General features: G+C 43.8%; 4 protein-coding genes across 6 annotated transcripts; all 4 read right to left on the reverse strand.

Moving 5' to 3' along the window:
* Window positions 1–438: 438 nt before the first annotated feature.
* LOC306700413 (uncharacterized protein) lies at window positions 439–2647 on the reverse strand (the record flags this gene model as incomplete). The annotated part of the gene is made up of 3 exons (XM_079165431.1): window positions 2487–2647; window positions 2049–2316; window positions 439–1961 (listed from the first exon to the last, which is right to left on the reverse strand). The coding sequence occupies exons 1-3, from the start codon at window positions 2511–2513 to the stop codon at window positions 439–441; spliced, it is 1818 nt and encodes a 605-aa protein (XP_079021557.1). The 5' UTR covers window positions 2514–2647.
* Window positions 2648–3523: 876 nt separating this feature from the next.
* On the reverse strand, window positions 3524–8422 carry LOC306699562 (uncharacterized protein). 2 transcript variants are annotated; one of them, XM_079164201.1, is made up of 5 exons: window positions 8222–8422; window positions 7370–7850; window positions 6745–7103; window positions 6160–6621; window positions 3524–5133 (listed from the first exon to the last, which is right to left on the reverse strand). In XM_079164201.1, exons 2-5 carry the CDS (start codon window positions 7839–7841, stop codon window positions 4279–4281), a joined length of 2148 nt encoding a protein of 715 aa, XP_079020327.1. In that variant the 5' UTR covers window positions 7842–7850; window positions 8222–8422; the 3' UTR covers window positions 3524–4278. The 2 variants fall into 2 exon arrangements, with proteins under 2 accessions (XP_079020327.1, XP_079020326.1); XM_079164200.1 differs by having other exon boundaries at window positions 6160–7103.
* Window positions 8423–9330: 908 nt separating this feature from the next.
* Window positions 9331–13001, reverse strand: znf576.2 (zinc finger protein 576, tandem duplicate 2). Its single transcript, XM_079164205.1, has 5 exons — window positions 12931–13001; window positions 12032–12239; window positions 11812–11927; window positions 11232–11375; window positions 9331–11083 (listed from the first exon to the last, which is right to left on the reverse strand). The coding sequence occupies exons 2-5, from the start codon at window positions 12174–12176 to the stop codon at window positions 10229–10231; spliced, it is 1260 nt and encodes a 419-aa protein (XP_079020331.1). The 5' UTR covers window positions 12177–12239; window positions 12931–13001; the 3' UTR covers window positions 9331–10228.
* A 1020-nt stretch (window positions 13002–14021) lies between these two features.
* Window positions 14022–24404, reverse strand: znf576.1 (zinc finger protein 576, tandem duplicate 1). Of its 2 annotated transcripts, XM_079164042.1 has the most exons (10): window positions 24354–24404; window positions 23303–23837; window positions 22117–22629; window positions 17552–21171; window positions 17214–17463; window positions 16613–16813; window positions 16438–16530; window positions 16135–16321; window positions 15799–16006; window positions 14022–15704 (listed from the first exon to the last, which is right to left on the reverse strand). In XM_079164042.1, exons 2-10 carry the CDS (start codon window positions 23790–23792, stop codon window positions 14415–14417), a joined length of 6852 nt encoding a protein of 2283 aa, XP_079020168.1. In that variant the 5' UTR covers window positions 23793–23837; window positions 24354–24404; the 3' UTR covers window positions 14022–14414. The 2 variants fall into 2 exon arrangements, with proteins under 2 accessions (XP_079020168.1, XP_079020169.1); XM_079164043.1 differs by lacking the exon at window positions 16438–16530.
* Window positions 24405–24979: the final 575 nt, after the last annotated feature.

The raw sequence follows: 24979 nt of genomic DNA on the forward strand, positions 1-24979 counted from the left end.
CGGGCCAGGCCCCAATAAAATGGCTGGTACTTGGAAACACTTAACACTTTTGTCCACAGGGACTGCCAAAATTAACATGAAATTAAAGTTCCTCGAACTAGCTTTAAATGTGCAATATATGGGATTCAGAGCATTAACATAACTGCAAAAAACTACCTGAGCAAAGTTTCTGGTGGTTGCATAAGCGTAGCGCCCGCCCTCTGTTTGCTCTCCAGGTAAACACTGTCAGCTCTGTCCGCACCTTTGCCATAGTTTGCACTGCTAGCACCGTTAGCTGCTAGCCGCCGGCTATTGAAGAGGCAATAGAAATGCTCCCAATCCTGTATATTGCACCTTTACCTACAGCATATATTGCACGCATATTGCATGTGTTTTTTAATCACTATTTACTCAGGTGTTTTTATGTTGTTTATGTTGTAATGCACCAACAGCATGAATTCACTCTCCACTGTTATCGTGGACCCTCTTGTTTGCGCTTAGCTCTTCCCCCTCCCCCTCTCTCCCCTCGGACGAGTAGTGCATCAGAGTCTGGTGCCTGTTTCTGGACGGGGCGTCCTTGAAGCGCAGGCCACAGTCTTCACATGCATACAGAAGTCCCTCTCTGTTGCTGCCTGGGTTTGCTCCCTGTTTGCTCCCATTACCAGCATGAGCAACAGTCAACACAGGAGACTCTCCGGACTTTGGAGCCGTGTGCGAGTTGCTGTCTGAACTGTTGGGCGTATTCAGCCCAACGTTGGTTGGAGGAAACGTCCTGGGACGCCCAGGTGGGCAACTACGGCCGGCTACTCCCCGATATGCATCCCCAGCTCCAGCTTCTCTGGCGTGTTCGGGGGCTAGTCCGTGGACCGTGCGGTAGTGGAAGCGGATCCCGGAGCGGTTGGAAAAGCTTTTCTCACAAAAGCTGCAGATGAAGGGCCTCTCTCCTGTGTGGATGCGCATGTGAATCTTAAGAGCTCCAGACTGGGTGAAACATTTCCCACACTGGCTACAGCAGTAGGGCTTCTCTCCTGTGTGGGTCCTCTGATGGGCCCGGACCCCTGCCAGATGGGGAAACCCCCTGCCGCAAAATCCACAGGAATATGGCCTTTCTCCAGTGTGAATCCGCCTGTGGATCTTCAGAGCCCCTGACTGGCTAAAACTCTTCCCGCAGTCAGAGCAGGTGTAGGGCCGGGCACCGGTGTGCACATTGAGGTGGATGCGGAGGTTGCTGTGCGAGTTGAAGGCCCTGCCGCACTCTGTGCAGAGGAAGCCGGATGCTTTTTGGGCGTGCTCAGAGCGCTGGTGCTGCAGCAACTGGGACGGTCTGGTAAAAGATGCGGAGCAGTGCATACAGGGATGAAGAGACAACATGGTCGTAGCCGCCCTACCTCTTTCCGCTTGTTGCTGAGTGTGCGTTTGTCTGTGCTGGTGCTGGCAGACCTGAGTACAGGTAGGAAAGGAGCCCTGGCAGGGCAAGCGGGGAAAAGGGCCAGAGAACTGTGGGGCATGAGAGCGGGCTAGCTGAGGGCAGGATAAGCAAGAGGTTATAGGACAGTGGTGGTGATGAAAAGGATGGTGGGCGTGAGAAAACAGGGAGTCTGCGCCTTCCTGGTTGCTCAGTATCTGGCTGCAGGTCTGCAGGCTGCGATGGCAACACAAGCAGGGAAACATGGAGAGGTGGGAGAAGGAGCCCGAGGACGCTCTGGAAGGAGGAGTCTGCTCTGCAGTCCCTCTGTCTTCATCCTCCCTCTGCGGCCGACTGGACGCCCTGGGCTCTAGCTCAGATGTGGTGCTGCTTGGTTCGGGGGTGTCTGGTAAGCACAAGCTGAGGCTCATTGAAGCAGTACTGCTCAGGTCTTTGGGGTGGCACATCCCGTCCGAGTGAGGGGGTGCGCGCACAGAGTGCCTTGGTTTTAAAGTCTCAAAGGAAGGTGCAGAAGTGGCGGAAGGGCAGCCAGGGCAGGTGCAGGCATTACGCACATCTAGACATACAAATACATTTGTAATGAATTACATTGTAGTTAATGCAAGAAAATGATCATTTGAACATTTTGTTTTGGAGCTCTAACCTTGTCTCTTGTCTCTGGACACTCCCTTCCTCTGTGATGCCCCAGGCTGGATCTGTCGACCTGCCTCTGCCTCCGACTTGTCCCGGACCGCTCGTAGTTGTTGCAGAGGTTCGTGCGAAGCACCTTTGAACCGCAGAGCCTCAACACCACCGCCGCCAGCCACGCCCCATGCTGCGTTCAGCACATCTGGCTGATCCTGCAAGGCGTTTCCAGATGTGATAAGGTCACCAATGAACTGATGCACCTCCATCCAGGAGCACTGAGCACGCTGCAAAAAAATACAAGGCACAGTTGCAGTCTGAATGCATTTCGTGTACGTGTAGCAAAATTCCATGTTACTATGCGTTGACAATTAATCAAACGAGCATATGGCTTTAGATGAAAACATTGGTTCCTCTCAACATCGACGGAATGAAAAAAACGGGGTCGCCTACTTACAACGTCGCTACACTTCTCTTTGTCCATGAATGTAAACACACGCTGGTGCTGTCGTCGGGTCGACGGCTAGGCTTTAGATCCACGATTTCAATATTTCAGACACTGGGGGGGCAAAACAATGACAGCAACAAGAATAATGCACGTTCTTTATTACAGGTCTACTGTAGCCTACTACCGTTCTCCTCGCACACAAAGTAGTTCCGGGTCATTCACTCATGTGACACGTTGTAGTCTTTTTATTTTTTCTTCTTCTTTACACTTAAAGAAATATTCACTATGAGACAGAAAAACACGAAACGTACACACTAAATATATATATATTTATATATATATATATATAGTTCTAAATCAGTATTAAAAGATAAGATAAATGGTTGACATCCAGAAACTTAGCATCTATGAAATTAGCCTTTGACAAAATAATTGTATTTCCGCTGCAAGGTACATTTGTTACTATGGAAACATGAGAGAAAATGCTAAAATACTCAATAATAGAGATCAATATGTCTTGTCAAAGGTGTGTTGTGCATGAATGAAACCGGTGTACACTTATTTCAGGTTGTGGTGTGACTCGCTTAATCATTGTAGATCTTTTCCATTTAAAAACTAATTTCATCAAATTAATTTTTATATTTTAAAGGAAGCTCTGCACTTTACGCATCACAGTTGGACCATTATCACAATAACTAAACTCACCAATGAAACGCAGGCGTGCTACACAGTAAATCTCCATGACAGAGCTTTGTTTCTAATGCTGAGCATAATGGTAACGACCTGCTAAATATGATGGGATATCTCAGTCAATGTTGGATATTAGACATTTTAAAATTAAGTGTCAATTCGTATTATTGTCTTTCTCTAGCTTGACTAAAAAAAATAATTAAATTCATCAGTGAACACTAGTTTTCAGTAAAATACTTACCCGACTCTGTGGATGTATAGCTGTGTTTCTGTTTAAGGAGAGACACAAGGCAAAGTTTTGGACCAATAACAAAAAAACAACAACAACATATAAACAGGAGATTAACTCATTTTGCGTCAAGGATAACCGTTTATTTGCCTTTTTAAGAAACAACATCAAAAGATACCTGCAGTGTAAAGATTCAACAAGGTGACAGAATGTCATACTGTTGATCAGTACCGTTATTTGCATTCATTAAATACTTAAAAAAAGTACTAAAGGTAAAGTGTCTTTAAACAAAAATCATTTCAAGTTCTCAGCTGAATACAAAAAAAATCCAGTGTTTTCATTCAACTTAATACACCGTAATACACCTAAAGGATTACATTTCCCCACACAAGCACGTAACGGTAGGAATCTGGAAAACGTTTTAATCCTGCATGACTTTGCATAGGCTTCATGACAGTCACAGTACCCTTACTGCTCTGGTGACCCGTGCCGCAAGCTTTACCCAAAAATTAAAATAAAATGATAAGCAATAGCTTGGAATGTTTTCTTCAAATTAAAGAGGAAACAATAATATTTCTTATTGTAAACCAAAGGTCATACTGCTGCAAATACACTCGACTTCTTCAAGAGTCCATTCTTAATAGTGGAAAAAGAAGAAAGAAATCTCCTTTGTCATACAAGGGCACGATGGTAGATATAATGAGAGAGAAACATATACAATATTGAATAGTATATTGTTCTAGCTGTAGAATAACACTTCTATGTTTATGTGGCTACAGGTACAGCCGAGGGTGTGTCCTTATACACAACCTCCACTAAGGAATGTTGACTATTGACAAAATCATTATTCTCTCTTTTTTCCGTCACTGCAAATGTTTTTGTTTATTTTTCTTCAGCAATGTCAACCTCCATCTTAATTTCTCTCTCTGTCAGCGGGCAACATCTGGAGGACCAGGGATCAAAACCAGGAGACGGAGGCTCCTTCTTCAGATCTACGATCAGTCCAGAGGAGGTGGCATTACCTTTAGAACAGGAGAGATCCATGGGATCCACTTTAAGCTGCTTCCCTTCAGGATTTGTATCCCTCGCTCCATCTCTCCTGATCTCCAGATCTGTTTTAACAACCACTTTGCTATTGATGTGTTTAAATTCTGGTCTTTCAGTGCCGTTAGCCTCTCCTGAGATTTCAAATTCCCCTGGCTCACTTTTAATGGGAGGAGGAGGAATGTTGCCGAGAGTTGACTTAGATGAGTTCCACTTACTGGACAAATCCAGAGGTGCTTCCCACACTGGATTCTGTTTGCTCCCACCTACCAAATTCAGGGGCCCATTTTGCATCGCTCCAAGAGCAGCATTCACTCCCAGGTGTTCGTGTGAAACAGGCGGTGGAGCCTCTTTCGGCGGGCCCTGCACAGCTGGACGCGTCGGAGAGATTGCAGATGTGGGTGTCGGGCTGTCAGTTTGAGTTGCACTGACAGGAAGAAAAACAACAAGTTTGACCCCTGGGGGCGGCTGTTTGTCGAGGGTTAGCTTCCATAATCTGTCTGATTGACCAGAGCCAGCAGACACCCCACCTGTCACAAGTTCTGGACCACGAGAGTCCTTCACTGGTGCAGCAGGGTTGTTTGAAACAGCAGCGGGCATGGCGGCTGCATTTGCTGGAAGCGATGAGTCTGGTTTTGCGTTTTTTGTCTCAGATGAGGAGCTCTTCGAGGCCAGGCGTTTCTTGGGAGCACTCTAAAATTCAAAACACAACAAACAAAAAAATCCACTCAATGAATTATTCATAACACTAATGGGACATGATAATAATATGGCAATATAATGAAGCTGGGGAGACCTATAACTTGCTTGAGGAAGTTTTCAAGAAACAGCAACACAATGCAACAAGAAATGGCTTCCAATCTCTTGGTTACTGGTGGTTTATGGAACATCCCCCTCCACTTACACATGTTTTTCTGATCGTTACTTCACTTGGGTGTTTGCACAATGATGCTTGTGCAGAGTTCGACATTAGAAGACTGTTTCCACGTTCATCTGCTAAAAGGAAAAGGTTCCTCTGTGCCGACCTTCTCCACTGTCTTTCAGTTTGATTCGACTACATGCAAGCAGGGTTTTTGTGACATCACAACTTGTTCGGAGGCCAGTTGTCTTCCAATATGCAATTTACATTGAGACTTATCAGCCAAATATGTGATGTCTTGTGTCCCGCAGTCAAACCTTTGAAATATTCGCTTATTCACAGCTAATTTAATGAGACTCTTTTGTGATAAAACTGTAAACACAGTTTATTAATCTTTAGATGTCTTAATACATGTCTGGAGGGCATCTTCATTCTATTAACAGCCGTTAAGCACTGATAGTGTAAATATATAACCTAACTTAACCAATTTTCATATATTTCATTTTCATATAAATCTGAATAATTCAAATGTCCTGATTATCCTTGAGTGACATTCTCAGGTTTACTGCTTCTAATCTGAAGTGAGATTAGTGACAATAGACCATTTCCTTTTTAATCTAATCTGAAATTAGAGGTCATTTGGCTCATAAATGAGATTTGACTCTCTCTTACCGTAACGCCTTGTATATATATTCGCAGCACAAAACAATGTGGGCTCCACTTTTCAAAGTGGAGACTGGCTGGACCGCAGTCAGTGATGCTCGGTGTGGTCAGAGGTGAAACGGATTTGAAGCTGAAATACTACAATTATATGATTTGAATTTAAGGGACAGACAAAAGATAAAATAATAAATACTCACCGAAGGCTTGGGTTTTTGTCCACAGGTCTTAAGGTGGCTGTCATAGTTCTGCTGGTGGGGAAAGCCCAGTCCACAGCTCTGACAAAGGCAGGGCGAGTTGCCGGCATGACCCCCCATGTGGGACATTAACAGCAAGGCCGACCGGAAACCCTTCCCACACTCGGCACACTTCAGCACCCTCTGGTGAGCCCCGGCGTGTTTCTTCAGCTCTTCAGAAGTGTCAAATCTCTCTCCACACTCCAAACATCGGATCTCATCCCCTTTAGGCTCCTGATTGCCCCAGCAGCCGGTGTCCTTCTTGTGCCGCTGGAAGTCCTCCTGGCTGTGAAACTCCCTGAGACACGCCACGCAGTGAAGGCGCTCGGGTTCACACTTGTGTTTGCGGTACAGCTTGGCCAGGCGGTAGTGGCAGCGGCAGCGTACACAGGTGTAAGGCAGCATACCGAGATGGGAGAAGCTGTGCTTCAGGAGAGCGTTCTTATTAGTGAAGGTCTTTGTGCAGTCTGTGCATTTGAAATTGCGAAGGCACGTCATCTTGCGGTGGCGCGCCAGAGATTTTAGAGAGGAGAAATTGCGGCCACATACCTCACAAACCACCTCCAGCCTACATTTCTTCACGTGATATTCACACGCCGTGAGGGAAGTGAAAACACGTTTGCACAGGTCACACTCGTAGAACTCCTTCTCTAAGTGAGTTCTAGACAGGTGGACTTTCAAATCTCGCTGCGACTTAAAGCTCCTCAGACATACACGGCACCGGAAAAAAACCACTTCGGTCTGGGCGTGCGTGCGCAGGTGGACACGGTAGTTGTAGGTCTGGCAGAAGCGCTTCCCACATTCAGCACAGGAGTACGGGCGCGCTCCAGTGTGCAGATTCATATGGTCCTGGAGCTTGAATTTGGAGGGCAGCTGCAGATCACAGACACTGCAGCGGTAGTCGCCCCCTGTGTGCCGAATGGATACAAGTTAGATTAGAAGTAATTAGATATGGCAAAGACAAACTGTATCAAGCGTTAGCTTCACAGACAACACTTGTTACAAGCATCCATTCACTGATGGTTCTGATCTTTTCATGGGACTTGTTGACAAAAAAGAAAAAATCCTATTGGATAGTAATTTATGGCAATCCGGCTAAAAAACGTCTGTTTCAGACAAACTGTAAACAACACACTACTACCTGCTTATGAGGGTGTAAGTGAATGAGTCATACCATCGTTTAGTCCCTCCTCCTCTTCCTCCTCCTCCTCATCCTCGTCTTCGTCGACCTCTTCATCCTCATACACGTCTGAAACCTCGCTGTTGTCGGACTCGTCCTCCACATGCTGCATCTCCGTCGATTCCTCCAGCGCAGTGTTTCCATCATCAACACCTTTCTTGCCCCCGTCATCCTCTTCAGCTATTAGCAGTGGACGGTCTGTGGCGTCTGGCCCTTGTGCAGGATGTTGCGTCGTGCAAGTGTCTGACAGAGGAGCCGTGGTGTGTTCAGCAGGCGAGGCCTGTTTTGCAGCACCTGCTTCTTTGCCAGCTTTCACCAGTCTTTGTACGTGTGTGGTTGAAAGTGAACTGGGTGTGTGACTTGGTGGGAATGAGTCATCAGGAGAGGTGGAGCTAAATGAGGTCTGTAGGATGTCCGGGTATCCCAACTCTGTCAGTTGGATGTCAATGGTGTATTCAATGGACATGACTGCTGGCTGAGGAGTCACGAAGGGGGATGTGAAACATAAAGAGATGCATCAACACACAAGAGTTATGGGTTACATGTTAAAAGGCCCAGAATGTATGTTTATTAATGAATCACACACGTACTGTTGCCACATTAGCGATATGTATCGACTACATATGTGACTATCACTCTGGATCTTTTGTTAAAAGGCCCAGAATGTATGTTTATTAATGAATCACACACGTACTGTTGCCACATTAGCGATATGTATCGACTACATATGTGACTATCACTCTGGATCTTTTCTTTTTGTTTTATTTTCTATCGAGCTCGCAAAACTAATTTGCGTGGGAATGCATCTATGACGCACCTTCACGCGCTGCTGGGCACCTCGCTCACCTGGTAGCGTCAGCAGGAAGGGATGATGGCACGGCGTGGCTTCAGAACAATCACAAAACAAGCCTGCCCCTTCTGTCCTAAAGCAAATCTTCACGGGGTGACAAACACCGAAAAAATTCGCCTTCAACGATGTGGAAATACAGCGACAATAGCATCCGATTAGCTTGCTACAAACCTCACTTAACCCATGATGACCAGAGCCCGATCAGATCATAAATGGGAGCTCAAAATGAGGAAAACAAATGAAGCACCACAAGGAGAGGGAACTAGTGAGGGCGCTCGAGCACACCGTGTGTTTCGGAGTGGTATTACAGGAGACACACAGCCAATCAGCGGCACGGGTGGAAGAAGAGTTTCACCGGGAGGGCGAGTTTACTACTGCGCACAAGTACTTTATTTGAGCGCATATACATCACTTGTGTACTCCATTTATATGCTATTCTATACTTCTACTCCACTACAATTCATTGGAAATATTGTACTTTTGGTGATTAAGAGTACAGTATATCTAGAAGCTCCACCGTGACCAGCTGCGACATTTAAATACTACATACAGATCAGTATAGAGAAAAAACTAAATAAATCAGTTACAATAATATAGAGTTGAACAGGTGCTTTAATGCCTAATGTGGATATTTTGCATGAAACTTACTTTTATACTGTTACTATTACAATATAGTTTAAAAAACGTAAAGTAAAAGTACAGTATTATGACACTGGATTATTACTACAGCTTACTATTGTTATTACTGTGGTTTGTCAATGTGGAGCCAGTTCTAATGGCTTTATATTGTCTAAAACTGGTAAATGCGCCACATTTTCTAAACTGGTGGTTGGTTAAAATATGTATCTGAAAAGTAACTACGTCTTTAAAAAGAGATGCGGTTTAGAAAAGTACTTGAATTTATCATCACACTAATTATCAGCATACAACTATAAAAGAAAGGACACAGTAAGATCAGCATGCTTGGACAAAACGTTGGAAACCGTTCGATTAGTTGTGGAAAAGGTAAACATCAATTAAGTCAGTTTCTCGTTGAGCAAGCGGCTAACATCTGAATCTTGTGTTCCTGCATTAGAAGTGAGACAAAGACAAAAGGTAATTTCTTCAGCAGCCTCCCTGGGGATAGCATGTTTTATTACACATTGCAGTGGCGAGAGAAACAATCCAATCAGTGAAAAACACATGATATACACAGTTTCCTTTGGGACTCTAAGGCATTAAAGAGTCACGAGTTCCATTTAAGAAATGTCCAAGACATTAAACATTATTCTAACAAGTGAAAAATTAAAAGGAGTATTTTTTTTTACCATAGACAAGGAGGATTATAGTGGATCATTCCTGCCCACATTAAATCTGGAACTCTAAGCCAGTCATTTTTTTAGCAGAACATAATCCTGTAATTTTAAAATTCTTCCTCAATGAGACTTAATTTAGAAAGGAACATAATCTAAATATTTAGAGTAAAAAAAAAAAGCACAATTTTAACCAGAAGCTGTACATTAAACATTTCTTGACAAACTTTCTGAACATTCAAACATAGTATCTCTACTAGGCATCTAATTTGCTTCAAAATAGGTACATGCCCAATTTGTGTTGGAATAAAAACTTTTTTTTATTTTTTTTTAAAACCAGTGAGTTGAACTCGAGACTCAAAGAAATAAAATCAAAACACACACATTTCAAGCTTTAAAAAAACAAAAACAAAACATTTAAAAAGTTAATCAAACCATTTTTTTTTTTTTACAAATAAACTATGTTTTGTGGCAATGGGTGCAACAGATGGATTTATTATTTGGTTAGTCAATTTAGGAGATGTGTCTGTACGTCCAAAATCTCAACAGCTCATAATCAAAACTCAAATCCAAAACTTGCTAAAACGTCATTCTCAAAACCATTCCAAACTACCATCGGGAGGATCAGATCTCCAATGTTAAAAGAAAAGGACAATGCCTGATTAAAATCTTCAGAAACCGTACACTTTCTGCGAGGTCCCCGCGGCTCAATTATCTCTTTGCACTTGGGTTTTCCGGCTCTTCCTCCGGGTGGCTTTTCTGGTGAGCTTTCAAGGTGCGCTCACGGCCAAAGCTCTTCCCACAGACTGGACAGGCGAGGCGGCCGACGGCGTGAGCCCGTGACATGTGGGCGTCCAGCTGCTCCGGACGGCCAAAGCTCTCTTCACATTCTTCGCAGGGATGGGCTTTCCGCGGGGCGTGTTTCACCTTCTTGTGAGCACGGAGCTGAATCAAGCCGGAGAATGTGAGGTCACATTCGGGACAGGGGTGCTGACGGGCCGGAGGAGCAGCAGCAGCAGCATCTGCTTTAGGTTTCTTCTCCTTCGCTGGAGCTTGACTGTCGTCCTCAGGTATCTTCGTATCTTCAGTTTCTGATTTGGCTGCTGCTTTAGAGGGACGCCCACGCTTCGCCCCACTTGCTTTTCCCTTTTCCTCGGCAGGGGGTGCAGATGACTCTGGTGTGCTGCTGGCCTTCACCGCCTCCTCGGGCGCTTCTGCCTCATCTTTCTTTTTCCGCTTCCCCTTTTTCTCAGCAGCTGCTGGATCTTCCGCTTTGGAAGGCCGTCCTCGTTTCTTGACGGCTGCAGCGCTGCCATTGCATTGCTGACCGTCGGGGTACTTCTCCTGGTGTTCTATCAGCTCCGGTTCCGTTTCGAAGCCCTGACCACACTTCTTACAGCGGTGGGTTTTCGTGGGGTCTTCCGGCTGTTCTGCGGTCTCTACCTCTGGGCGGAGATGCTGGGTCAGGCGATGATTACGCAACAGCCCAGCGCTCCGGAAGGTTTCATTGCAATCTTTACATACCAACTGTTTCTCTGGACACACCTGTCTTCTGTGGGATGTTAACTACGAAGGTGAGAGGTGAAATAAAAAATATAAACAGAAACACTGGTTGAGTTTCACAATGAGCTTCATACTTGTTTGGCATTCATGGTGGTTTTGGGGTTTAATACTGCCATGGACATTTATCTTCAAGCAGAATCATTATACTCACTTCAGAGAACGTTTTAAAGCTCTCCTTGCAGTGCACACATTTGAAGGGCTTGTCGTCCTTGCTGTGTGTTGGCTGGTGCTGTGTCAGTTCCTCAGAGGACAGAAATGATCGGTCACACACATAGCATGTGAACAATGTGTTTCCCTGTGAAGAAATGGGGGGCCAAAGTTAAAATAATTCAAGACCAAGAACTATGTTGAACCCAAGTTTATCAGATTAACTTTATTCGCCATGTCTGGGTGATCTTGGGTTACCGATAACACAGTAACATTGTATAAGCTGTATATACATTCTCCTGCTTACACTAAATCTAAATATATATTTAAATAAATATAAATCTCAATTTAACTTAGTAACTTACTCAAACACTAACTGATCCACCTTGAGAGAATTAGATTTACCTTGAATGATAGACTTCAGAATTAGTTTTTTTAAATATGGTTACCATTTATTTATTTCAAATACTTTCAATACAGAATATTATAAACAAAAGCCATAATCTTCATAAAAACGTAGAGACAAACTGTTACTCTCAATGTACCAAAAGTGTGAAGCTTATAAAATATATTATTGTTATCACCTGCTGAAGCTGTTGCTTGTACTCTTCCCGGTGGCTCTTCTTCATATGCCTTTCCTTGGCTTTGGCACTGCAGAAGGTGATGAAGCACTGGAAACACTGCAGATTTTCATGCTGGTCTGGAAAGATAAATTGAGATTTAAGAAATCATGCAACAGACACAGTTAATCTTTCAGGGGCTCTCGGCAAACGCATTTAAAGCTGTGACCATAACACCACTTACAGGGCTGAACAGAGGCCGCAAGAGGTCCATTCATAATGAAGGGTTTGCGTGGTTCTGCTGGTTTTACAGGGGGAGCTGCAGGAGGTGGATCTGGCAGTCCCCGACCCATCACGATCTCTTCTATGTTCAAAATATCCGAGTCCATCCTGGTGTACTGGCGGGTCTCAACAGGCGCAAACACACACACACAGAACAATTGCCCTGAATGCTATTAAAAGAACAAGGCAGAAACAAGGACACATATTAAAGTACAGTTACTTATCACACGGAAACAGCAGCTTGGTTGACAGCGGGAAAATAACACTGTGATAACTAATCACACGTTATGCTCAACAGATGACAACGAACAAATAATGTATCAACTTATTTAGGGTGAGGCCACAGTAAAACAGCGGCTGATACAAACCATAACGTATATATCAATATTAGTCCCGCTATTCCATAACAAACCTTTAAGTTTCAGCTAATCTTGGCTAACATTACCGCTACGTTACTGTCGTTAAGGCCGCTAGCTAAGCTAACTAGCGCCATGAGAACCTACGAACACCCCGCTACCAATTCACTTATTAAAATGCCTTACTGGGTGTATCTGGTAAACTGTAACCGTTTACAGATTATGTAACTGCTTTGGTTTCATGTGTGTGCCCGTAACTAACGTTTATAATAAAGTAGCAGCCTATCGAGCGGGCTAACGCTAGCTAACTAGCTACTGGTTAGCGCTAACAACACTGGCTGCCATTCAAAGAGCACCGGAGACCTTTCGTGCCTTTTCACATATCAAGTTTTAACTCTGTTTGGCGCTTGCATATGCCTGACACAACTCATTAAGATGTACGTTCATAAATACACCTAAATCTTGTAAAATATCACATTTTAAATGGAGTAGACGTTTACGTTACCTCTAGCCGCTCTTTGACGATAGTTTGACTGAAAGAGTTGACCCTACAGAAGTACAACGGATAGATCGGACACTTCCTGGTGTGTGACAGATAGCCGTTGGTACAACTAAGATGGCTGCCATGCAGTCTTTGGTACTATGTTTTTATTGTCATTTGGTGATGCTTTGACAAAAATTCAAATATAAAAAATGGACCAACCGGGTTTTTCTGCCGCTGATACAGAGCTGCACTTTGCATCGTAGTAAGTGTAGCTTAAAACACAAACCTTTCTTGTAAAGGACGCATAGTGCTACGGTATAATTATAACAGATTCGCATTCAAAATACCGCCACGTCGGTTAATATACGGCATTTAAGACAATCATTTAGAAACACACAATAAGACAGCTAGCGTTATATCTTTATGAACATGGACGAATTTGAATGTATCTCCCCTTCTATTCAGTCTGATTCTATGGTTGATCTCCGTCACGTGACCAAGAACAACTTCGTCAAATGTACTTTGTTTTCATTCACTGTAATAGTTTGCCTCGTTTATAATACAAGGAGTGCACACAAACGTACACAAGATGTACGTTCAATCAGCAGTCTAAATTGTAATTCCCTTTCACTTAGTCAACTTCTCTCAACGTTTTGAAGTCCATTTCTAACTCTTCAAACCATCCGTTTGTTCTACAATGCTCTCTAAAATTATATCTGTGGCATTTAACTCATATCCCTGTAGTACAACATATCTCTACATAGGAGTATGTGTATACATTCAATTTTCAGTTACTTCTACTCTTAAACTATCTCTGTGATTTCCGCCACAAATGCAGAGTATCAATACATATTGGAGGGTATAATAAATGCATGAAAGCTACCTAATGTCAGTTGAATCTTAGTTTCACTGTCACAGCTTACTGGGACCCTTGAATAGAACAAAGACATACTCAACGTTATCAGAAACAATTAAAAATGGAGGTGTATTGTGCCAACATTTCGACAGTCTTAAAAAAAAAAAAAAGCAACAACGCATGTATTTTTTCCATCTGTCTTTTATTGTTTTCTGAAATAAATAAATTAAATTCATAGATCTAAAAGAAAGCTCATCATGGAATGTAAATTCGGTTAGGTTAAAATAAATAGTTAAAAAAAATCATGGTAATTGAAATATTAAAATCATACCTTGTGCTTCTTCTGCAGCACAAAGTGTATGGCATATTTTTTTACATTTCCTTCTGAAGGCAAAATCCTTACACTTACACTTGCTCAATGCAATAATAAGCCACATCACAAAGCATTTGTTTTTTAAACTGCAGTACAAATAATCCGTCACAATGTGTGCCACTGCCAGTGAAAGGCATCATGGAAAAAGTTGTCAGGACAGAGGAGATAATACCGTATTTTTTGATACGCTGGGTTTTCATACACCAAAAGCACAGTTACATTCCAACTCAGAGAGCAAAATGTTGAAAAATATAAAGGGAAATTCTGTAGTGGACACTACACTTTTTCCAAACTCCCTTGATTATGGAAATTCAAAAAGCAGTTGTGGTTGCGTGAGATACAAAGAAAGACGCAGCACTTAAGGCATAGCACACGGGATGTTCTTTGACAGTCCCCAAAGCGACACCTGCCTCCTTCTCCCTCTCCAAGCTGCTCCGGCCAGTGGCCTGACCCATCGTACCGTGTGGCTGCATCTGGCATAGGACTCTCCTCCACCAGGCTGGGATTGGGGGATTCATTTGTTGCATGAGCCTTGTCTTTGGGGGGGTGAGGGGGAACTGAGTCCTGGGTATCGGAGCCGCTACAGAGGATCAAAGCCTTCGACACCTCCAATCTGAAGGACATGAGAGTTAAAGGTGCAGACACTGCCCTGTGATCCTGTCGGTATAGGAGCCAGGAGTTGACCAAAGCTAGATCTGTGAGGTACCAGAGCACCGCTTGAGGCCAGCAGGTCGGGGCTGAGGCAGTGAGGGGGATAGAGTAAAGATTCTGCAAATCTCGGTTGAGATGAGCCGACATCTGGGCCTTCTCAAAGTTGTCGATGAGTGAAGCCATGTTCCTCTGGCTATTTCCTGCGGTAGAAAGTATGAAGCCACAGTGCGACCTGCGTAACATCAGCTTCCCATCTGAGCTGACGAACTCATCTCCAATCTGTCCTCTGGCTCCTCCGACCCTTCCTGCACCATGAACCCCTGCAACTAACAGACGCTCTAGCATCGCAGGGGTGGAGAGTTCCTGTTTGCAAAGAAACACCATACTACCTTTGGGGGCCATTTCTTCCACAGCATCTTCTTTGCAGGAAAGACCCAACTTGAGATCCACATGCAAGAGGAAACCGCCAAATCCAATTAATGTTGTACAGTTTAGAGACAGCTTCTTATTGTGCATCTTCCCAGGCAAAGCAAGTGGATATTGGTCAACTGCATAATCCCCCTCTCTTCTCAGCGACTGGCATCCTGCTTTGAAACGGCACAATAATGGCTGAGCCTTCCACAGCGGATCGGTCTGCGTTTTCAAACTGTTCAGGTCATTTGGCACGTCTTTTTGTCTCTGCCCATTACTATGCTGACACATTTCACTTTGCCTGCTTGAGGGAGTTTTACCTTGCAGTGAATTTTGAAAGTCACTGTCATGTCTTCCTTCCTGAACATTACTGTTGACTGGATCTTTCTCAGGAGAGGCGAGTTTCAACATGCGAGACAGCTCGAGGAAACGGGAAAGTGGCACAGCCTCAGCAATCAAGGGCACCTTAGTCAAGTCCTCCCAATAGAGCCTTGGACTCGGAAACTGAAAAATAGCAAAAGACCAAATAAACCTTTAGTGGTCTTCCGTCTAATTAACAGAGACAAGTAAAGATGGAAAAAAAAAACAGAGCACAAACCTTTAAAGTTCCCATTGCTATGTGGATCCCGACAAACTGTGCAACCTCTCTGGCTGTGACAAGTTTGGTCATGTTGGAGAGTTTATTTGTGCAATTGGCAATTTCTACCCAGGTATCCCAACCAAAATAACTGGAGAAGTAGTCAATGGGCTCTCTGGTGCCGTTTTCCTCTCTCAGTGCTTGGAACTGGCTCGTTGAAGTTGGCAAACTGAGGGAGAAAAAGTGAAAAATATAGTTAAAAGTTAAAATGAAACATTATTTCTGCACAGTATGACAAAACTATTAGTAGAGAATATTATTTTTTTAGCAGTGCTCTGTTAAGGTTGAATACTGTACTTTTGTGACAGCTCATCTGGCCGTTGTGCGTCGTTTGTTTGATTCTTGTAGAAATAGGCCATTACTTCTGCTTCTGAGTCAAGCTGAGGATCGGACAATTCAAAACCGCCCACGTCCTCTTCATCAGAACTTTGGAGGAGAAAGTCCCGGAGGTCTGGTGGCTGCTGCCACTCAGTGTCTGCCACAGCTGAAAGATCAGATCATAAATGGACAAGTTATCTAAAGTATGATCGACGATCGAAGTAGCTTAAGTACGTTTATCAGGTACCAACAAGTAGACGTAACTTCTAACAGAAAACAAACCATGTCCATCTGCAAAGTCACAGACCCCTGGTTCCGACAATAGTCCTCTCTCTCTCATTTCCTGGTAGTCTAGTACAGAATGGCTCCCTTCATCTGTTGTTAATAGATTGAGCATGAAAATCTTCCTATAATCTTGGGTAAAAGAAGAATATCACTGGAAAAGGCAATGACTCACTTGAATTACTATCCGTTTCTTGATGTTCTGTCTGCTGGGCATCACTGGATGCTCCTGTTGTTAAATTCCCACCGTTGGTCTGAACAGCTCCAAGTAGAACCTCCCTCTCCTCCTCCTTCACTGGGTAGAAGATACACTGGTTGGGGTTGAACTCCGGGGTGACGCAACCCTCGTCCCTCATTGTCTCTCCACTCTCCATTACTGAAAGCAAAAAGCAGAAAACATCAAACTCTGAAAATCTCGAAATCTTACGGCGTCAATTCAGTACACAAAGTGGATTAACAAACACACACATTGTCTTATTTAATCATCGCCTTTCAAAGCTAGAACTAGGAGATTAATAGCTAAACTGAAAAATAGTTAACAGCTACATCTGGTACAATACATCTCTTATCTTTACATTCATGTTTTTTGTACATGTTCCATGACAAATTAAAAAAAACTTTACTAATCTTCCAGTCTTAATGCTAAGCTAAGCTAATCACCTCATGGCTGCAGCTCCACTGACTTGTGAGAGGTGTCAGTCTTCTTATATGTACACGGATCTTCGAATGTTGAACTATTACTTCAACATGTACCTACAGTACGGCCTAATACTTACATGGACTGGAGGAGTTTTCAATGTCGACCTGCTCCACATTCCATCGGATGCGTCTGCTGCCTTGCGTGGCCTCCTGCAGCACGAGGCTGCTCTCCTCCTTCACCAGAACAGTCCTTATATCACGATGGTGCTGTGGCTGCACACTTGCACTCTGTCTGTTTTGACAGGTGAGTGCAACCAGTGGTGGATCCGAGATATTCTCTTCAACCTTGATCTCCTGGCTCCCGAGGGCTGCAATGCTGTCCAAACCCTGGAACCGCAACAGATGAAAGTTTGCAATGTTTCATTTATTATTCATTGACGATGAATGGTAGTTGTTGATACAACTGGCGTCTCACCTGTCTGCGATTGTTCCTCGCCGTCATCTGGCACGTCTCCTTGTCAGCAGACGCTGTCTGTCCAGAGGTGAGGACCTTCTCAAGTATGATGCCTGGAGACTGGTCAGACCCATTGTTGTGTTCCTCTCCTCCCTGCAGTCCTCTTAGATGCCTTACCTCCTCAACACTAGTGGTAACGGACTCCAGCTCAAACACAACTTTCTCTTTAGGCAAAGATGCAGTTGGAGCAGTGGCTTGGTTGGCCTCAGTACTGGCCTCTGGCTGTGAAGTCTTTGTGCCAGTCTCACCTTCGTCATTCATTTCTGAATCAGAGCTAATGGTACATTCTTCGTAAACTACCTGACAGTCATCCTGTTCTTTCACTGATTCCGTTCCTCTGATAGTATCTCCGACTGAAGCGCTCTTAGATATCACATCCCGTTTTAGACGCCCCGTTCCTCTTCTCCTACCACTTGTAGCATTCATCGAAACAGCTCCTTTCCCTCCTTCTTTTTTCTTCTGGACTAACAGTTCTTCCTCCTCTTCTTTGATCTCCACATGATGAGTGGAGCATGACACAGTCTGAGAAGTTAAACTTTTTCCAGTTGTTGTTTCGATACCAACTTGCCCAGGAAGCTTGTCAGTGCTTTCACTCACAGAATTGCAAATTCCACTTGATTGATTTTGGGGAACAATGTCTTCATGAGAGGTTGGTTCATCTGTCTCATTCTGCTCCCCAACAGTGACTAAATCTACCTCTAGAAGTAAATCCTCCTTAATGTCTTCATCCGTGGTAAACTGAACTTGAGATTCTGAGCTGGGGCTCCTCGGAGTACCTTCTTCTTGCTTGTCCGTATCCGACACCGAAGGTTCTCCTGTTTCTGAACTCTTTGTCTGAGTAGAGGTACTTAAAGGGGGTTCAGATGTGAAATTCTGAGGGGTCTCACTGTTTTTCCTTTGATCAGATGGCGAATGAACTTCAGCGGAGGTATGAGATTGATAATCTCCTTCCCCTTTACCTTCAGCCTTATTTTCATATGCACTCACTTCAACATCTGAAGAAGGAACGGGTAAAGATGGGGATGGAATCAAAGCCGGAAAGGAGACACTTTGCTCTCTGCCCTCTAATGCCATCTCTGCAAGCTCAGGCTCAGTGTCCCAGTCTGAAGCAGCATTCATCACTCCAACAACCTTATCGTTCTGTTTTGGAAGCTGGTAAAGATCCAACCTGGAGACTCCTTCAAAGACGTTGCCATTGGTGTAAGTGAGACCGGGACTCTCCACGATGTGCACCGCCTTGTGCTTCTGTAGGGACGAGACATCGCTAAATCTTTGCCCACACTCCTTACACTCCAAGGCACGCTTAGAATTAGAAGTTATCACTCCTTCAGTCTCCACTTTCGAAGAGGCTTTACGTTTCCTGGTGGTCTTTGGTTTGGTGGGCGGCGTCTCAGGCGTTTTATGGGAAACTTGTAATGAGGACAACAACGAAAGAGCTTTCTGGTTCTTTTTGGGTCTTCCTCCTTTTTTCTTACCTTCCGCCGTAAGATTATTTGTAGACTCACTTGTTGAATGTTTACCTTGACTCTCTTGGGAAGTTGTTTGGGCATCATGAGGTGAAGCCTCCTGTGTCTGGCCTGACGCTTTTGAAGGGTCTAACTTGTACACTTTCAGTTGAGGCTGTTTATGTCCTTTCAGTAGAAGTAGAGCGTCTTGCGTTATCTGTGGTGCAGGGAAGTCTGCTGAAGCTGTGCTTGTTTTTGTGTTGACTTTTTCCTGTTTTGCCAGGTTTTTCTTTCGCTTCCCATCCTTTGCTTTTTTGGGCTGATCTTTTTGCATTCTTTTTGTTTGTTTTTTCTTTTTAAATACAGACAAGGCTACCGTTTTGTGCTCACCTGTGAGCGTAACCCCCTCCCTGGCCACTTCTTTTTGCTTTTTCATCTTATTTTTTATTTTATTCCCTTTGATGTGTTGCACTTGTGGGTCCTTGGTTGATGAAGGTGATTTTATTTCAGAATTAGATACCAAATGTCCCACTTTCTTGTCCCTTTTCCCCTTTCTTCCCTTCTTCTGAGATGCTACCTCTTTGTCTGAGAGATTTGTTGGCGGTGTTTTACCTCTTACTCCTTCTTCCTGCGTTGGCTGACGCTGCTGTGATGTCTTCTTCTGTTTCTTGTTTTTCTTCTCTTTGCTTTGTGGACCAAATTTAACAACGAGGCGAGACTTTTTTGTTTTTTGCCGTTTGGCAGGTGTGGCATCAATTTGGAAATCATCCTTGCTTATGGATCCGACCAGCTCTTCCATACATCCTTGAAAGATAACAGCCCTGGTTGGCTTTCTTTTCCGCACTTTAACCAGTTCTTGTGCTGACATTACATTTACTGGTAACTCTGACATCTGTGGCACCTGTTTGGTCTCCAAGTGTGATGAAACCTCTTCTTTAGCAGGTGGATCCTCGACTTCTGACTTGTTCTCCACCGGCTCCCGACTCTCCTCGTTATCTACCAGCAATTTCTTAGATGGTTCTTGTTCAGCTTTTTCTTCTGGCTCTTGTGGTGCATCTCCATCCACCACAGGGTGACCCTGATCTAGACTTACTGTTTGCATCTCTGAATCAACATCTTCTTTGAGATTAGTTTCAGATTCACTTGTAGTTTGTGTGAGCGTGTCTGGTGGAATGAAAGGGCAAGAAGGAGGGCCCTGTTGCTCCGCTTGTAAAGGTGTCAGCTCCAGCTCAACTGTAGTCATAAGTAGTGGAGCTGACAGGCTGGTCTCCTGCTCCTCTAATACAGTCTGATCTGCAGTCTTTTCCAGGTCAGTGGTTGGTACCAGACAGGAGGACGGGATTTCATTATATGGCACGGTTTGGGATTGTTCTAGCTCCACAGTTGGTATAAGTTCTAATATGACTGTTTGCTCAAGGTTTTGCTCTACCTCACTCTGATAAATAATTTCCTCCACAGGATCAGACTGAATTGCACCAATATCGGGCTGTTGCAGGATCTGATGCATCCCCTCTCCCTCGGGTCTCTCTGTATGTTCAGTCTGAACGAGTGTTAGCTCTATATTTTCCCCTACTACTATTTGGGAACCTAGTTCTGAGAAAGATGGGTTTTCCAACTGCCCATCTGGCGTAATAGGTTCCAGTATAATTGTTTGCTCCATTAAATCAATTGAGTTGTTTGAAGGGTCCATTTCAACTATCTTAGATTCCGTTTGTTGCAGTCCTATAAAATCGATGTGTGGTGGGTGGAGATTCAAATTCGTTGTTTCTGCCAGTTGTAAAATCTGCTGCACTTCCAGTGGTGAGGCATTTGGTGGCACCTGCCCCAATATTACAACTTGGTTTACTTTCTGCACATTTCCTAAGGACTCAATAAGTCTGCGAATCTGCTCCGTGTCAATGTTGGCATCCACTTTTTGCAGAGGTCCATGTGGCCCCACCTGTAGTAGTGCAGGTTGGTAAATAGATATTGGAGTTATGATGGGCATATTTTGTTTCACTTGCTGCCCAGCTGAGAGGGCTTTACCGGCTGCAGCAGGCAACCCGTTGTGCTTGGTTTTCATGTGATGTAGCCGTGTCTTGGTACTCTTGAAAGTGGCCTTGCATACAGAACAAGGATACTTTATGGTAGGAGCACCTAAAGATAAGAAAAGAAGACAGCTGTGACGCATTGGGGTATACCATGTTAAGCACAACACGTCCTGCTACCTGACAGAATTATATCATTTTTAAAAATGCACTAATTCAGGAGGCCAAACATATCACATTAATGATGTGTTTTTTGTTCATCATTTAAGTTTATTTTCTAATACAACCGCAATATTTAGAAAGCTTTCACCATCCAGAGAATAAAGAATAACTTAATAATAAGCATAGTTTACTTTTCTGTGTATATGTAGACTAATTCATTTCTTTTTGATCGACATGTATTGGCTACAAAAACATTAATATAAATTCACATTCTACACATTGTACGAACTAAGCTAAGCCCTTGACTCCACTGTTTAGAAAGGCTGCCAGGGCCTCTAGTATATTGTGCATCCATAATAATTCTATTACTTTGGATCAGAAAATGTGACTCAGACTGAGTCTGCAGCAATCCTTACAGCTCTGTACATCGTCACAGCAGTGCTTAAAATAAAGTCAAATGTTTCCCCTCTTAGTTTAGCAATGTAGCATGCTGACATTTGCTAATTAGCACTAAATGCAACAAGTTCAGCTGAGAATAACTCAAATGTGGTCAGTTGTGCTAAGCAGTAATATTAGTCTTAAACCAAAGTATCGGGCAAATTAAAATGTTTGAGTTTTGAGAATAACAACATGAATGTCTGTAGCATAATTCCGTGACAATCCATTTCCTAGTTGTCAAGACATTTCCCTCAAAACCACAAAAGTCAACCTCATGGTGGTGCTTGAGGAAAAGTCATTAAGATTCATCCTTTGAGAACCATGAATGTCTGTACAAAATTTCATGGATATTTCAGCCTGGACCAAAGCGATGCACCAACAAACTAACATTGTCATCCCTCGAGCCATGTTGCTAGCATAGCTAAAAGGAATGTGAACATCTTCATTTCCTTACCATCGTCTTTCTTCAGTTTTGCTTTCGCTGTGGTGTCGACCCCATCTCCTTCAGCTCCCTCTGGCAAGTGCGAGACCGCATGTTTCTGCAGAGCTTTGGACATTGTGAACCTCTTTCCACACTCCTTGCAAACATACGGCCTCTCTCCAGTGTGTGTGCGGCGGTGATACTTCAGCAATGTCATCGTTTTGCAAGGTTTGCCACAGTCGGTGCAGGCATAACCGTCCTGGCCGAAATGGATTTTTTTATGAGCGGTGAGCTCTGACGACTTGTTGAAGGCAATGCCACAGATTGGACACTTGAAGGGTTTCTTCTCTGTGTGGGCTTTCTGGTGGACCATGAGCTCGGTGGAGTTTGTGAACTGGCGGTCGCATACGTAGCAGGCGAACAGGGCGTTCCTCAGTATGCACTGTTCGTATTCTGCTGGGTGGCTCAACTTCAGGTGGCGCTCTTTGCTCTTGTGATCGCTGAAGATTATGTGGCACTCGATGCACTGCAGGGAGAGCTGAGACGCTGGAGGGAATCAGGGCAGGAGGGGTAGAACGTTTATATGTAACACACAGTTCATCCATATACTTAGGAGGAGGACGAGTATACTCATAAAAAGTATTAAGTCCAGCAAAATGTAAAAAATGTGGCTCTGGAGGCTCCTTCATATGCACATTGGAACTTCATAGTCAGACCACTACTGTAATGTTCAAGCAGATTCCAATATAAATATAAGAGTTTCATAAATATCATAATGATATACCAGCCAATTGTTTTCATTAATGCATACAAAAGTTTTGATGAGAATCCTTTCAAAGTGTTTACTTTCAGGCCACAATATATATTCAGCAGTGCACTTGTCAGTGCTCGTGGACAAACACATAACTGCATACCAATATTTATACAATAAGCTAATAATAATAATAATAATAAACATGCCAGCATAGAAATCACAGTATTCATTAGACCACTGTATAACATCACAGCGTCTATTAACTGTGTGGACGGCCGTATCACAATGTAAACCGAGATTTGAGAAAACTACAAAAGGTGACTTAAAGTGCTGTTACATTTTAATTTTCATAGCAGGGAGTGTTTAGCCCTAATTTAATGATCAAACAAAAAACAGGTCTCTCAATTCTAGCCTGGCTTGTTCAGAGAGGTAGAGCATAGAACAAAAACAAGTTCAAATACTCACACGTGAGAGGAATAACCAGTGGTTTGGACATGTCCATCTTTAGAGGATCTACCATGGCCTTCTTGGAAGGAACGTATTTCCTACCATCACGTACACCTTTATCCGGCTTCTTTGCCTTTTTCCCATCGCACCCGGGAGTTGCATTCGTGTCAGGTGTCGGTTCTGCAGGGACACTTAGCTTTGAAGCAGAGTCCGTCTCCATCCCCGCAGTGTGAACTGAGGGCTCTGTCAGTGGCCCTACAGCAGGCTCCTTCTCCACTACCTGTGAGACTGCCATACTTGGTGCTTCTGCTGGTTGCACCCCTGTCCCATTCTCCTGTGGCGTGTCTACTCTTTCAGTCCCAGCAGTAGCAGCTGATGTGTTCCCCTCTTCCCGTGCATCCGGTTGACCCGGTGCCGGCTGGGCTCCAGTCTCAGTGTCCAGTGGTTGCACTGTGGCGGCAGTGGTCACAGGGTCTGCTCCGCTGTTGGACTGGGTCGGACTCTGCATGGCTCCCTGCCTCTTGGCTTCTCAAATGCACTTGTTCATGTGTTTCTATGAAACCAGGTCACACACACAAACACAGAATGGCTGTAAACCAACACATACATGAACACGAGGAAACAATGATTCAAACTGCTTTATATAAAAAGGGTTTTGTATTTTTTTTACGCAGTTAACAGCATCTTTGTTATCTATGGCGACAGCTGGGAGACTAATGAATGAATGGGTTTAAAAACATTTGAATTACAAAAGAAGACCGACGGATGGGGGGGCAGCCGTTAGAGGCTGATGTATAACCCAAACTCAACACTTTAATTGGTATACATACTGTATGAATAGAGCACTTTAACATAATATATTTGAACAAACTCTGCATAATAGCCACAAACACACAGATTATGGCAGCCCAGTTAGCTGCTGATTGCGGTTAATATCGGCTAGCGATCGTTAGCATTCCCATCGCGTTACAGCGCTCAAAGATGCTAAATATGCATTCACTTTAACTACGTCCCCGTTTTTACACCCTTGTAGCTGTATTCATGCAGGAGGACGCGGTTTTAAGGTTACCTGTGCTGTCTTGTCCACCCCAAACATCTCCGCGTCGTTCCTCACAAAGCAACACAGAGGAACTGCAGACATACACGCGACGTCACGTCTGACAAGAACCGCAAGGGAGTCATGGGAATTGTGGTTTTCGCCACAATCAGCCCCCTACTCATGTGCTGCTGTTTACTCTTGTTAAAAGACTACAACACGGCGGGTTGTCGGTACCAATTAGCACACAACCTATATTTAGAATACGTTTAAAGATGAATAATTGTATTGCCATGGACCAACTATTTATATCCTCAAACCCGTAGACACGGATTATATATGTGATGTCAATTTAACAGTATAGGGTTGAAGCAATATATGTTTGCCTTCAGCTCTATACTTTTCAGTATGTTTAACAGTGCTAAGAAGCGCAGCTTTAGTACTGTACACTGTACTGTACATCAACACCAGATAAGTATACATTATATATTATATGTTTACCACCATTCAGCAAAAGAAGGTCCTGGCAACAGTAATGCAACCACTACTACTTGTTGAGCAAATTAAATAACACCCTTATAGCACAATGCTGGGAGTATCGTCCTTAGGACTCAATTGAATAAGGCTGAATGAAGTTTACAGTACTGCATCTCCTGGCA

The sequence above is a fragment of the Pholis gunnellus genome (assembly GCF_910591455.1).
Source record: "Pholis gunnellus genome assembly, chromosome: 8".
NCBI lineage: Eukaryota > Metazoa > Chordata > Actinopteri > Perciformes > Pholidae > Pholis > Pholis gunnellus.